General features: G+C 52.6%; 1 protein-coding gene across 5 annotated transcripts in view; it reads right to left on the bottom strand.

The window, feature by feature from the left end:
• ccdc22 (coiled-coil domain containing 22) overlaps window positions 1–14,880 on the bottom strand; it is a 33,152-nt gene that overhangs the window by 4,767 nt on the left and 13,505 nt on the right. For all 5 annotated transcript variants that reach the window (XM_072246297.1, XM_072246296.1, XM_072246294.1 and 2 more), the window contains 4 exons: window positions 9,686–9,805; window positions 8,994–9,110; window positions 3,701–3,802; window positions 3,313–3,420 (listed from right to left, as the gene is read on the bottom strand). In XM_072246297.1, coding sequence (XP_072102398.1) covers window positions 3,313–3,420; window positions 3,701–3,802; window positions 8,994–9,110; window positions 9,686–9,805 — 447 coding nt within the window. The remainder of the gene's footprint in view (window positions 1–3,312; window positions 3,421–3,700; window positions 3,803–8,993; window positions 9,111–9,685; window positions 9,806–14,880) is intronic.

Genomic DNA, 14,880 nt, shown 5'->3' on the forward strand with positions numbered 1-14,880 from the left:
AGTTGGGAATCAGAACCAGGTTTATCATGTCGTGAAATCTGTTGCTTTGCGGAGCAGTACAGCGCAAAAAAAATAAGTTACAATAACAAGATAAAAAATAAGCAGTGCAAAAAGAGGGCAAAGCAGTGAGATGGTGTTCACGGACAGATCAGAAGAAGCCATTCCTAAAACACTGCTACCCTTGGGCAGGAGGTACAGGAGCCTCAGGTCCCACACCACCAGGTTCAGGAACAGTTGTTACCCCTCAACCATCAGGCTCCTGAACCGATGTGGATAACTTTACTCACCCCAACACTGAACTGATTCCACAACCTACAGACTCACCGTCAAAGACTCTACAACTCATGTTCTCAATGTTATTTATCTTTTATTAGTTGTGCTTTGCACACTCGTCCCTTGCAGGTCTTTGTTTACGTAGAGTTTTTCACGTCTGTAGAACCGGGGGTGTAGAGGGAATAAGCTCCCACTACCTATTAAATGCTCCCAATGGCGTGCGCCTCAAACAGCCTCTGACAACCAAGTCCAGCTCCCGGCCTTCACGTGTGGCTTAGTGACTCAGCCCAGCGGAACCATTTCAGGGGAGTCGGGGGCTACTGGCAGCTTAAGACCAGTCACTTCGTGCAGATGGGCCCGTCAGCATGGTTGGCAGCTCATCCATGTCAATGATCAGGATGATAACCTGGTTAACTGGATCAGCAAAACTTGCGGATGACACCAAGATTGGGGGTGTAGTGGACAGCGAGGAAGGTCATCGTGGCTTGCAACAGGATCTGGACTAGCTGGAAAACTGGCAGCTGGAATTTGATGCAGACAAGTGCGAGGTGTTGCATTTTGGGAGGACCAACCAGGTCCTGGTAGGTCTGACACAGTGAGGAACTGAGGAGTGTGGGAGGACAACAGGATCTGGGTATACAGGTCTATAAGCTGTAGACGGGGTCGTAAAGAAAGCTTTTGGCACATGGGCGTTCATAAATGCATCAACAAAATCAACAACAGAATCAACAAACTCATTCGTAAGGCCAGTGACGTTGTGGGGATGGAACTGGACTCTCTGACGGTGGTGTCTGAAAAGAGGATGCTGTCCAGGTTGCATGCCATCTTGGACAATGTCTCCCATCCACTACATAATGTACTGGGTGGGCACAGGAGTACATTCAGCCAGAGACTCATTCCACTGAGATGTAACACAGAGCGTCATAGGAAGTCATTCCTGCCCGTGGCCATCAAACTTTACAACTCCTCCCTTGGAGGGTCAGACACCCTGAGCCAATAGGCTGGTCCTGGACTTATTTCCTGGCATAATTTACATATTACTATTTAATTATTTATGGTGCAACTGTAACGAAAACCAATTTCCCCCGGGATCAATAAAGTATGACTATGACTATAAATCAGAGAACTGAGCACAGGAGATGGGATGTTATGTTGAATTTGTGTAAGACATTGGTGAGTCCTAATTTGTGCGCAGTTTTGGTCACCTACCTACAGGAAAGATGTAAATAAGACTGGAAGAGTGCAGAGAAAGTTTACAAGGATGTTGCTGGGTCTGCAGGACCTGAGTTATAAGGAAAGATTGAATAGGTTAGGACTTTATTCCTTAGAATGTAGGAGATTTGATAGAGGTATACAAAATTATGAGGGGTATAGAGATGGTAAATGCAAGCAGGCTTTTTCCACTGAGGTTGGGTGGGACTACAACCAGAGGTCATGGGTTAAGGGTGAAAGGTGAGACTTTTAAGGGGAGCGTGGGGGTAACCTCTTTACTCAGGGTTGTGAGTGTGGAACGAGTTGCCAGCACGTGCTAGATGTCAGCTCCATTTCGGCATTTAGAAGCTTGGATCGGTACATGGATGGCAGAGGTACGGAGGGAAATGGTCCCGGTGCAGGTCATTGGACGTAGGCAGATTAAGTGGTTTTGGCATGGTCTGGATGGGCCAAGGAAACTGCTTTGGTGTTGTACTTCTCCATGACTCTATGAAAACTCTGATCTAAGTTAGCAAATTTCACATCACATGCCAGTGATAATAAACCTGATTCTGACCTCAAACCTCAGCTGCCTCGAAGGCAGACCCAGTCGTGGAGAAGGCTTCAGGAGTAAACCCTGAGAGAAAATTCCGGAGATGGAGTCCTACGTTGAGTTCAACGCTGACTGGCAACTGCTGCTACACTGCTGGTACCAAGCAGTACCGGTCTCTGCCGTTTGCTTTCCGCTGCGAGGAGAGGGGGATCCTGCTACACGGGCAACAGCTAACTCTCCGTATCGTACAGCCCAGGCTTGCCTATCTAGGCAGATAGAACGCAACATCCATGGTTGACTCTGACCAACGGAAGCCTCGGTTTTTTCATAAATTCTGTTGGATTTCTTTACTCTTTTGTACCTCCTTCCTGAAGCAATAAGACATCATCATTATGTGTTGTGTCATGACATCATCATCATGGGTCATGTCATGTGACATCATCATTATGTGCCGTGTCATATTGCCATGGGTGATCACAGTCTTTCCATCGCTATGATTATTCTTAGCAAATTTTTCTACGGAAGGGTTTTGCCATTGCCTTCTTCTGGACTGTGTGACGCCAGTGTTACAAGACGGGTGACCCCAGCCGTTATCAATACTCTTCAGAGATTGTCCGCCTGACATCAGTGGTCGCGTAACCAGGACTTGTGATCTGCTGCAGCTGCTCAGACAACCATCCACCACCTGCTCCCATGGCTGATCAAGTGCTACACCATGCCCCAGGGTGACCTGCTGGCTAGCGGAGGGAAAGGGCGCCTTACACCTCCTTGGTAGAGACGTATCTCCGCCCCACCACTCGAATGAGAAAACAGCGTGTCCCAAATGGCAAGAATCCCTCACGTTGGATGCTGTTTTCCTGAGGAACTATTTAGAAGATACTCCCAACGGCTGGGAGTGTTGTCAGCTGTCAGACACGTCCCGAGGCAGGGCCACAACCCCTCATAAACTACGCCTGGTGGCAATGAAATGCTTAACCAGAGAGTGCTGGGCTCTCTGGTAGGTCAGGGAGGGAGGCTGATAGCCAAGGGAGAGCTTGGTCTGAGAGCGTGGGAGCGGCACCCAGAGGAACTGGGGTGGGGGGAGTGAAGCCCATCACCTCTTTGAACGGGAGAGGGGAACAGAGACACAGCGGGAAGTGCAGCCGAAGCCCCCATCGCCACTCTGAGGGCTGGAGGACAGCGTGAAGCGAGAGAGTCTAATGCTCAGAGGCTGCACCGGACGCAGTGGTGACTCCGAGCTGCCCTCCTCCTCCACAACTCCAGGCTGACCCCTCCCTCACACCCCGTGCCCCCACCTTGCAGATTTCCTCCTTCTGTTTCTTGATGTTGGTGACGATCTCCAGGATGCGCTGGGTGTAGGCAGAGCGGCCCACCTCCTTGGGCAGGGTCCCCAACTCCGTCACCTGGGGAGGGAAAACAGTCACTGGAGCCTCAGTACTTGCCTTTACTCCTCACCAGTGCCCCCACGCCCCACTGTCCCTCCCCCCACTCCCTGCTGGAGCCCCAAGACCAATCCTTCGTCCCACTCCTCCCTCCTAGCCGCCCCTCTCACAGTGGGGCACTTCTCCCCTTGCTGCCCCTCTCATGGCACCCCCTCCCTCCTCAGCATCCCTCGCCCCCCCCAAAGAGCTCCCTCCCCCACTGCCGCCCCTCGCCCCTCATTGCCCCTCCCACAGGTCTCACCAGTTGCCTGTACAACACCTCCTTCCTCTTGGCCTCCTCTGCTGAAGTCTTTATCTTCTCCCGGAGAGCCTTGATCTCCTCGAGCTTCCGCGTAGATTCGTGCTGTCCGGGAGGGAGGAGAGAGACAGGAGTGAGGAGGAGCGAGAACCCCCAGCCCCCTAACTCAGGAGATTTGTGGGGAGGTGTCACGGAGGGCCGAGGAGGGGGGTGTATTTGATGCAATCTACCTGCATTTTATCAAAGTCGTCGTGAGCTTATTCCCCATCGCCCCCCCAGCGTGTGGTCCACGTCCCAAATGCAGACACATCATATTCTCCAACTCCTGGTGTTCCACCCTCTGCCATCAAGCAGAAGATACAGAAGTCCGAAGGCTCATACAATCGGGCTCAAGGACAATTTCTAGCCCACTTCTACAGGACTATTGACCAGTCCCTATGATAAGATGGACCCTTGACCTCACAGTCTCCCTCACCGTGACCCTTGCAGCTTATTGTCTGCGTGCACTGCACTTTCACTGCAACTGCTACACTTCACTCTGCACTCTGCTGCTGCTCTCTCTTCTACCTCAATGCAGACAAGTTTTCAGCTGCACCCCAGTGACGACATGTGCCAACAACAATCCAATTTAAGTTCAAATTAAACTCTATTCTCAAACTACATACATGACACTGTATACAACCCTGAGATTCATTTTCTTCTGGGCATACCTAGCAAATCTACAGAATAATTACCATAACAGAATCAATCAGTACCATAAAGGGGTTCTGCAGGTGAAGTTGGCTGTCGTCCTGACAGTGACCTGGGACGTAGGCAGACACAGAGTGGAGAGCTCGGCTGATGGATGGAATTTAATCCCGAGACACACAGGAACAAAGATGGGGAGGTGCCCGAGCAGTGTAAAGGGTCGGGGGTGGAGGGTGGAAGGGGGCAGCACATGGGAAGCTTTGAGTACACAGCCACAGATCCTCAAATGCCGATGAAGAGTGATCGAGGCAGATGGAATACTTCCTCAGTACTCCAAAGCTGAGGGGAGATTGTGCCAGAACCTTACCCAAGCGGAGGCATTTGAAATGGCCTTAGCCATAGGTGAGTGCCAGAGGATTGGAGAATTCTTCCATTGTTCAAGAAAGGCTCTGAGAATAACCCAGGGAATTATAGGTTGGTGAGCCTGACATCAGTAGAGTAAGCTAATGCAAGGTATTCTGAGGGATTGGATCTATGAGTATTTATATAGACACGGACACGATGAGGGATTACCAACATGGCTTTGTGCTTGGTAGGTCCAATCTTACAGAGCTTTTCGATAAGTTACCAGGAAAGTCGATGGAGGCAAGGCAGTGGATGTTGTCTACATGGACTTTAGCGAGGCAATTGACAAGGTCCCACATGGGAGGTCGGTCAAGAGTTGCTTGGCACTAAAGTTTTGGTAGTAAATTGGATTACACATTGGCTTTGCAGAAGCCAGAGAGTGGTAGCAGATGGTTGCCTCTCTTACTGGAGGCCTGCGACTAGTGGTGTGTCACAGAGGTTGGTGGTGGTGACACCAAGACTGTAGGGGACAGCGAGGAAAACCAGAGCTGACGGCTGAAAAACGGCAAATTGAGTTTAATGGAGACAAGTGCGAGGTGGTGCACCTTTGGAGGACAAACCAGGATAGGTCTTACACAGTGAACGGTAGGGCACTGAGGAGTGTGGTAGAGCAAAGGGATCTGGAAATACAGGCCCATAGTTTCTTGGAAGACGCATCACAGGTAGATAGGGTCATAAAGAAAGCTTTTGGCACATTGGTGTTCATAAATCATTATGTTGAGTATAGGAGTTGGGATGTTTGTTGAAGTTGTATAAGACGTTGGTGAGGTCTAATTTGGAGTATTGTGTGCAGTTTTAGTCACCGACCTACAGGAAAGGTATCAATAAAGTTGAAAGAGCCCAGAGAAAATTTACAAGGATGTTGCTGGGACTGGAGGACTAGAGTTAGAAGGAATGGTTGAACAGATTCGGACTTTACTCCCTGGAACGTAGAAGATTGAGATGAGATTTGACTGAGGGGTACAAAATTATGAAGGTATAGATAGGGTAAATGCAAGCAGGCTTTTTCCACTGAGGTGGGTGGGACTAGAACTAGAGGTCATGGGTTCAGGGTGAAAGGTGAAATGTTTGAGGGGAACGTGAGGGGAAAATCCTTCACTCAGAGGGTGGTGAGAGTGTGGAAGTGACCAATGCAGGTTTGATTTCAACATTTAGGAAAGTTTTGGTCAAGTACATGGATGGGAGGGGTGGAGGTCGATGGGAGAAGACCACACTAGCACGGACTAGATGAGCTGAAGTGCTCAACCACTCTGGGAGGTACAGGTAGTCGGACTCTTTCACCCTAGATGAAGGGAATCAAAGCCAAGGGTGCAGAGGTTTAAGGAGGGAGGTGAGAGTCTTAGAGGATCTGAAGGGGGAAGCTTATTCAGAGGATATTTGGAACATGCCACCCGGGCTGATAATGTACACATCTACACATTTCATTTAAGATGCAGTTAAACCGACTCTTAAATAGGCAACACCTAGAAAGGAACTGTTAGAGACTTTTCTTTCAGCTCGTAGGGATGGTTTTAGGAATAGAGTATTGTTAGAGGTCAGATTAGGGATGAGGGACAGGGATTTGGGGAGTAAGAGGTCAGGTTAAGGTTTAGGGACAGGGACGTGGGGGAGTTAGAGGACAGATTAGGGTTTAGGGACAGGGATGTGGGGAGTAAAAGGTCAGATTAGGGTTTAGGGACAGGGATGTGGGGAGTTAGAGGACAGATTAGGGTTTAGGGACAGGGATTTAGGGAGTAAAAGGTCAGATTAGGCTTTAGGGACAGGGATTTAGGGAGTAAAGTCAAATTAGGCTTTAGGGACAGGGACGTGGGGGAGTTAGAGGTCAGATTAGGCTTTAGGGATGGGGACGTAGGGGAGTTAGAGGTCAGGCCTCTGCTCCATGTTCAAAAGGCCAGCAATGTGGCCATCCCCAGGTTGGCGGACGTCTTTGCGAACTGGAGGCACAAGGGCCGGTCAGCTGACACGACCGGAGTTCATCCTGCGAGATCCGGACACTGGCTAAGTCCGGGGGTCAATACCAAAGATGAAAGCCTGTAAATGGGAGGCTGTTGGCCAAAGCCTGGATGCTGAAGAGCTGCTCTGGAGTTGGAGGATCGCTCGTGCAGGTGGGTGAGTGGGAGGGCTGGAACAGGGCCCGCTATGCTGCTGGGAACATTGTGGGCGTGTTATGTTGGTGCTGGAACGTGTGACAACCTTGGCTGCAGCACATCCACTCACTGGGTCACAAGTGTGGAATAAACCCATCCAACAACCTGTGACTTAACCCTCGCCTAATCACAGGACAATTAACCCACCAGCTTGGACTGTGGGAGCAAACCGGAGCTTCAGAATGAAACCCACAAGAACACACAAACTTCTTCCAGACAGTACCCCAGTTGCTGATTCTGTAAAACGCTGTGAGAACACACAAACTCTTTCCATTGTAAAATGTTGTGAGAATGCACAAACTCTTTCCAGTCAGGACCCAGGCCGCTGGTTCTGTAAAACGTTGTGCTAACCACTATGCTACCATGTCACCTGTAACGTAGGCTGCGTTGGCTGCTAATGCGAAACACACATTTCACTGAATGTGTTGATAAATCTGAATGTGAAAAAAATAGGAGCCAGGGGACTGAGTTCAAGAGCTATGAGGTAATGCGGCAGCTCTATAAAACCCTGGTTACAGCACACTGGGAGTATTATGTTCAATTCTGGTCGCCTCATCATAGGAAGGATGTTGAAGCTTTAGAATTGGAGCAGAGGAGATTTACCAGGATGCTGGATTGGCGGGCACATCTTGTGTAGACACAGTACTCTGCAAAAGTATATACAGCTAGGGAGCCCAAGATTTTTGCACAGTACTGTGGTAATTTTATGTATTGCACTGTACTGCTGCCACAGCAAAAACAAGAACAATTTCATGACCTGTGTGAGTGGTGATAAACCTGATTCTGATATGGGTCTCTATTGTGGACTGAGAGTGGGAAGGGGGCAGGGAGAGGGGAATCATGGTGGGGAAAAGGGTAAGGGAGAGGAGAGGAGAGGGAAGCACGAGAGAGATGTTCTGTAATTGATCAATAAACCAATTGTTTGGAATCAAACGACCTTGGCTGGTGTGTCAGGGCTGGGTGTGTCTGTACCCTCTGCAGCCCAGCACTCCTCCCCTGCCACCTGCCCCACACCCCTCCCGCAGCGCTCCACCCTCGACAGCCCCAACATCGTTGGCTCCCACCAGATTTACAAGCTCGCTCTCCGCTCCAGGTGACAAGTGCAGACTTTGCAAGGGTCTTAGGCAGCCCAGCTAAATACCGTATACGTGCCCAAGACCCTCGCACAGTACTGCGGGTTGAGCGAGCAAGGGCTTCTCTCTTTGGAGTGGAGGAGGGTGAGAGGTGACTCGATCGAGGTTTGCAAAGTAAGAGGACAGCCAGAGACTTTCTTCAGGGTGGTAACAGCTAATATGAGGGGGCTTGATTTTAAGGTGATTGGAGGAAAGTATGAGGAGGGATGTCAGAGGTAGATTTTTTTTTAAATCAGAGGGTGGTGACTGGCCTGCCAGGGGTAGAGGCAGATACATTAGGAACATTTAAGCAACTCTTAGGTGGGCAAATGGATGGTAGAAACATGGAGAGAGCTGTCAAAGGGAGGGGTTAGATTGGCCTGAGAGTTAAAGAACTGGCACAACATGGTGGGCTGAAGGGTCTGTAATATTCTGTTTTATGGGTGGGGGTGGGGAAGAGGGGGTGTCAGTGGGAAGGAAACATTTCCCTCAGCAGAGGGACGGAAGAACACGGGGGCTGAGGTTTAGTGGTTGCTGGAGAGGGTTAGAGGGTTGTGTGTTGGGGGGGAGGAGGAGGGGGAATGTTTCCCCTCCCACCCTAGAAGGGAGCGGGGTCTGGAGCTGCGGACCAGAAGGGGCGGGAGAGGCAGGAACCTATCCACATCGAACCAGGCTGTGGACCTGGATGTGCGAGCCACATTGGGGAATCAGGGGAGGGGGCACTTTCCCCATCAGCACGAATTTGAGGGGCTGAAGGGCCTCCCGGGAAGCACCGGCCCCAGCCGATGGTTGCCCCACCCCACACGACCTCACCTCCTGGCTGGTAGCGGCTTCCCTCCGCCGTGTCCCGTCCGGGAGAGGGGAGCTGCTGGGTCCCATTGCCCCACACTCCTTTCAGGGGGGAACCACTGAGTCCTTGTGCCCCTTTCCCTCACCCAGCCTCACCTCACGGTTGGAATGGACCTCCTTCAGCTCTCGGAGTTGGGACACCAGCGGTGCCCGATGCTTCTCCCACTGGTGGGCCAGCTTGACGATTCGCTGAGCGCTGCCCTCAATCACAGCCTGGGGAGGCAAACAGCGGGTGGGTTCAGAGCGGGCGGGCAAACCCCCTGGTGGGCCCACCCCAGCCCTCACCGTGAAGGATACCGCCGGGTCCCACTGTCCCCCACACAGCGATTGATGGGGAAATCACTGCCTCAGACCCTCAGGGAAGGGAGCCACTGGGTCCAGCAACTCCCTCACACCCTCCCAGTTGAGGGGAAACGCCTGCCCCTCAGAGTGCGAGAGCTGCTGGTCCCATCGGCCAGCCCCCCAGAGGGAAAAGGAGGAGCTGCTGGGCTGACCGTTGGCTGGCCCTTCCGGGGGTGGGGTGGGAGTGGTTAGGCCCCACTGGTTGGCCCCCAAGGGACAGGAGTGGGTGGCTGTGTCCCGTCAGCCAGCCCTCGGGAAACAAGGGGGAGAGGCTGGTTCCCATCACCCGGGCCCTTCAGAAGGCAGGAGAAGGATGGGGCCGCTGGTTCCCATTACCCAGCCCCCAGTTCCCATCACCCGGCCCTTGGCTGAGGGGAAACCTTTGGGTCCCGTTGCCCGCCACCTCACGGAGAGGGATTCCACTGGGTCCCGTCGCCCCTCCTCACCTGCAGTTTGCACAGGTTGGTCTCAGCATCGGGCAGCAGCTCGAGCGTCCTGCGCTTCACGCCCATCAGCTCCTCCTTCTGGGCCGCCGCCTGCTCCGCCTGATGGACCTCCTCCCGTACCTGGTGAGTGGGAGGGAGGGGGACGGCATTACACAGCAACCTTCTCGTCCCAGCAAACCAACCACTACCCCTCCCCCGACCCGACCCCAGAACACCCATCCCTTCCCACACCCAGTGAATGGGAGAGAGGGGGCTGGAGTTACACAGCAATCTTCTCGCCCCACCAAACCAACCACTCCCCCCCCCCCAACCTGTTCCCCCCCCCCACCAGAAACCCCCCTGACCCCAGAAACACCCATCCCTTCCCACACCCGGTGAATGGGCTGGAGTTACACAGTAATCTTCTCATCCCACCACACCAACCTCTCTGTTCCCTCCCATCAGCCCCCCACCCCCCCAGAACACCCATCCCTTCCCACACCCGATGAGTGGGAGGGAGGGGGCCAGCATTACACAGTAACCTTCTCATCCCACCAAACCAACCTCTCTTTCCCCCCCACCCAACCTGTTCCCCCCCCACCACACCCATCCCTTACCGCACCTCGCGAGTGGGAGGGAGGGGACTAGCATTGCACAGTAACCTTCTCCTCCCACCAAACCAACCTCTCTCTTCCCCCCCATCCCCTCAAGCCCATCCTGCTCCCCTCCACAAGCCCAACCTGCTCCCACCCACCGCAGCACTTCCCCCGACTCTAGAACACTCATCCCCCCACCCCCCGGCACCGGGTGAGTTGAGGGGGGCTGTATTGGAGGGGTCGTGACTGTCACGTGACAGCACTGCCCATTTACCTGGTCGAAAGACACGCCACCTGCCAATCAAGGTTTGACCCCTCCTCGCCCATCAATGCACACCTAACCACTGGCCCCTTTAATTGGCCTTGTACCTGACCTCGGGCGACTGGCCCTTGTAATCAGCTTAACCCTGCTGGCACCAAGCCACTGGCCTCCCTGTGAATCACCTGGGCTGGGCTCATCAGCCCTGCTCACTGTAAAGGAAGCCACGTGCACTTGACCCTCTCTCTTTTTTTGCTACCTCCGAGGGACCACCCTGCTGTTGGTGAGTTGTGCATTGAATAGGGTTAGGGGTGTGGGTATCGTCCCTAATATCTTATCTTACAGCCGTGCCCGCACAGAGTCAAGGGGTGTCGGGTATCGTATTGACTGTGTGTGTGTGTGTGTGTGTGTGTGTACTTTGTTCCCACACAATTTTATTAATTGTCTGTGTGTTTTATTGCTGATCCCACTACTGTGAATTGTATGCGTGTTGCCATCTTCCCACGTTTGCCTTCTGTAAATAAAACCTTCTACCAAGACTGTGTCCAGAGTCCTTTGAGACCTACCGAATCTGTTTCCTCACTTACAACAGGGGTGAAGTTTCACAGCAACCTTCCCGTCCCACCAAACCAACCTCTCCCTCCCCCATCCCCGTAAGCCCAACCTGTTCCCCCCCCAACCCACCCCCCCGACCCCAGATCACCCACCTCCTCTAGTATCTGGTGGGCGGGAGGCAGCTGGCATACGCAGAGCTGTCCCTGGACCGCCCTGTCAAACCACAGAACGCGCTCACCCCCTCCCGCATCTGATGGGTGATGGGGGGGAGAGGGGGCCAGCGTCACACAGGGACGCAACACAGACCCGCAAACCCCACGCCCACCCCCTCACTGCCTCCCACCCCCACCTGGCGGGGGGGGGTCGGCCTTGCACAGCAACCTTCACCACCACACCCCATCAAACCAAGCCCTTCCCCCACGGCTGGGGGGGTGGGGAACGTCCCGGAGAGGTGATCCCTGAACCTTCCACACCAGGACCGGCAAATGTCGACCATTCTGACTGGTCGCATCACTGTCTGGTGTGGAGGGGCCACCGCGCAGGGCTGGAGAAAGAGGGGTTCAAACCCAGCCAGCCCCATCACGGACACGAGCCTTCCCAGCAGAGGACAGCTTCTAAAGAGGCGCTTAGGAGGCTCGTGGTTGAGCAGGGACTGTCATCATGGCAGCTTGTCACACCAGACAGCCAGCCACCCTCGTGGTGTTTGGTTGGGGTTGAGCGGGTCAGTGTCAGCTAAATCAGGTGAGAGTGGGCAGTTGCGTAGAACGTGTTCAATGTTCTGCACCCTTTCGCCACACTCACAGGATTCGCTGGTCTTTAAACCCCACTTCACCATATTGTCTCCCGTCCTACAAACTCCCGCTCTCACTCTGTTGAGAGTGCACCACTTCCGTCTGTCAAGCAGTGCCCCATCTGGTGACATTCCTGTGGGGTCTTGCACTGTATTGTTTGGTGGGGTTCTGGCTTCTGTTTGTTGCCAGAGGTCAATCCTGTATGTTTGGGGGGATGTTCCGTGCAGTAGTTCCTCCAATGTAGCAAAGCTTTTCCTCGATTCTAGGCGGTTGGAAACTGGCACATGGTGATGCAGTGGGTGCCGTGGATCCGAGTTCTGCTTATCCTTTTCAATTTTTGTTGTAGTGTGTCTTCGGATCTCTGGAGGAGCAATGCCTGGGGGCCATGGATTATGCAGAGGATGGTGAGGTTCGGTTTAACGTGGTATCGAATTGATTGTGGAAGTCAGGAAGGGGGAAGTCGTGGGACCAGTCCTCATCGAGGGTCCAGCAGTGGAAAGGGTGAGCAGTTTAAAGTTCCTGCCGGGGGGGGGGGGGGGGTCAACATCTCTGAAGATCTATCCTGGGCCCAACACGTCGATGCAATTATGAGAGCGGCTACATTTCATCAGGAGTTCTGGCCTGCCACCAAAGCCGAGCAAATTTCTACAGCTGTACCGCGGAGAGCATTCTGACTGGCTGCATCACCGTCTGGTACGGAGGGGCCGCTGCACAGGATGGAAATAAGCCACAGAAAGGTGTAAACTCAGCCTGCTCCACCACGGGCACGAGCTTCCCCACCATCCTCAGGATGCGACGCCTCGAGGCGGCGGCATCCACCGTTAAGAACCCCCACCACCCGGGTCACGCCCTCTTCTCATCAGGGAGGAGGTAGTAATGAAGACCCAAAGACCCACCCTCAACATTTTAGGACCACCCTCTTCCCCTCTGCCATCGGGTCCCTGAACACTGCCTCACTATTCTGCTCTTTTTTCGCACTGATTATTTAATCTTTGTATTTATTTTTATCATAATCTTTAGCAGATTTTATATATCGCACAGCAGTGTTGCTGCAAAACAACAAATTTCACGACACGCCGGTGATAACAAACCTCACTTAGATTCAACGAGGAGAGGGTGGGGGGCAAGCTGGATGGGCAAAGGAAACAAGGGTACATTTCCGTGACCGTGGAGGGGGCTGCGTGCATCCTGCCCGGCTGTTTGCAGTCACCCACGGAGCTGGGTCCGGGTCTGGGGTCACATACCATGGGGAGCGGCGTCTGGGGCCCAAGCCAGTCTCCGTGACGCGGAGCAGTACGGCACAGGAAAAGGCTCCTCAGCTCTTCAACTCAATGTGGCGTTCAATCAAATCTCATCTGCCTTCACGTGATCCATCACTCAAATGAATCTCATCCGTCTGTACATGATCCGTCTGCGCCTGTTCATCAGCGAAGAGACTCTGAAATGTCTCCATCGCACCTGCCTTTACCCTGCCAGCAAATTCCAGGCACCCACTGCTCTTTGTGTCTAAAAAACATCTGCCTCACACATCATTGTTGAATTTACCCCCATCACCATAATATTACGTACTTGACATTTATAACCTTGGGGGAAGGAGGAAGAGAAGATGACAGCGCGCGCGGCCACTTCGGTGGTGATGTCTGTTATCTGTCACGTAGGGGACCGTGCACAATCCTGATTTGATGGAGACGGACGTGAGAGTACGGAGGAACATCTGGAAAACGTCTGAAATGCCCGCTTCGCTGCCGCTGCTACTGTCTGGTCCAGAATCTCCGGAGCAGAAGGCCCCGAAATCCTCGGCTTTGCTTGTTTCGGCGGCCGGGGTGAGGTCGAAGGCGCTCGGCAGAGGATGGCGCCCGGGAGGCTGTATCGGAGAAGCTGGTAGGAAGCTTGAAGTTTTCGGACGGACGCACTCAGTGTCGGCTGTGGTCGGCTGCTTCCAAGGTATCGGCAAGTTGACGGTGCCTGGAGGTTTATGGCAGGGAGTTTCTCCCTTTTGTCACCTGCTATCGAGGACTCGGGAGTCGATCGACTCGGGGACTTTTGAGACTTTTTTTTACTGTGCCCATGGCCTGTTCTTCATCAAATTACGGTATTGCTTTGCACTGCTGTAACTATATGTTATAATTATGTGGTTTTGTCAGTGTTAGTCTTTGGTTTGTCCTGTTTTCTGTGATATCACTCTGGAGAAACATTGTAACATTTCTTAATGCATGTATGCATTTCTAAATGACAAGAGGACTGAGTGTTCTCATAATCTAAAAAAAAAGAATTACGCAGATCGCGAGAGCACAGATACAGGCCCATGAGCCTAGTGAATGATTGGGGATGTAGTGGACGGTGAGGAAGATGGTCAGAGCTTGTAGCGGGATCTGGACCAGCTGGAAAAAAATGGGCTGCAAAATGGCAGATGGAGTTTAAGACCAGAAGATATAGGAGCAGAATTAGGCCATTTGGCCCATCGAGTCTGTTCCGCTATTTCTTCACAGCTGATCCAATTCCCCCTGGGCCCCAATCTCCGCGTTCTCCCCCTATCCCTTCATGCCCTGACTAATCAAGAATCTATCAGTCCCTGCCTTAAATAAACCCAATGACGGCCTCCACAGTCATCTGTGGCAATGATTTCTATGCATTCACCACCCTCTGGCTAAAGAAATTCCTCCTCATCTCCATTCTAAATGGATGTCCCTCTATTCTGAGGCTGAGCCCTCCGATCCCAGACTCCCCCACGATCGGAGACATCCTCTCCATATCCATTCTATCTCGACCCTTCAATATTCGAGAGCTTAATTAGGTTACGGATAGGTTAATGCAGGCAACTGTGAGGGGTACACTTTGGGAGGACAGAACAGGGTAGATATTACACTGTGAATGGCAGGGCACTGAGGAGCGCAGTAGAACAGAGGGATCTGGGAATACAGGTCTGTAGTTCCTTGGAAGTGGTGTCACAGGTAGACAGGGTCATAAAGAAAGCTTTCGGCACATTGGCCTTCATAAATCAAAGTAAGACTTCAT

The sequence above is a fragment of the Mobula birostris genome, chromosome 29 (genome assembly GCF_030028105.1).
Source record: "Mobula birostris isolate sMobBir1 chromosome 29, sMobBir1.hap1, whole genome shotgun sequence".
In the NCBI taxonomy this organism is placed as follows: Eukaryota; Metazoa; Chordata; class Chondrichthyes; order Myliobatiformes; family Myliobatidae; genus Mobula; species Mobula birostris.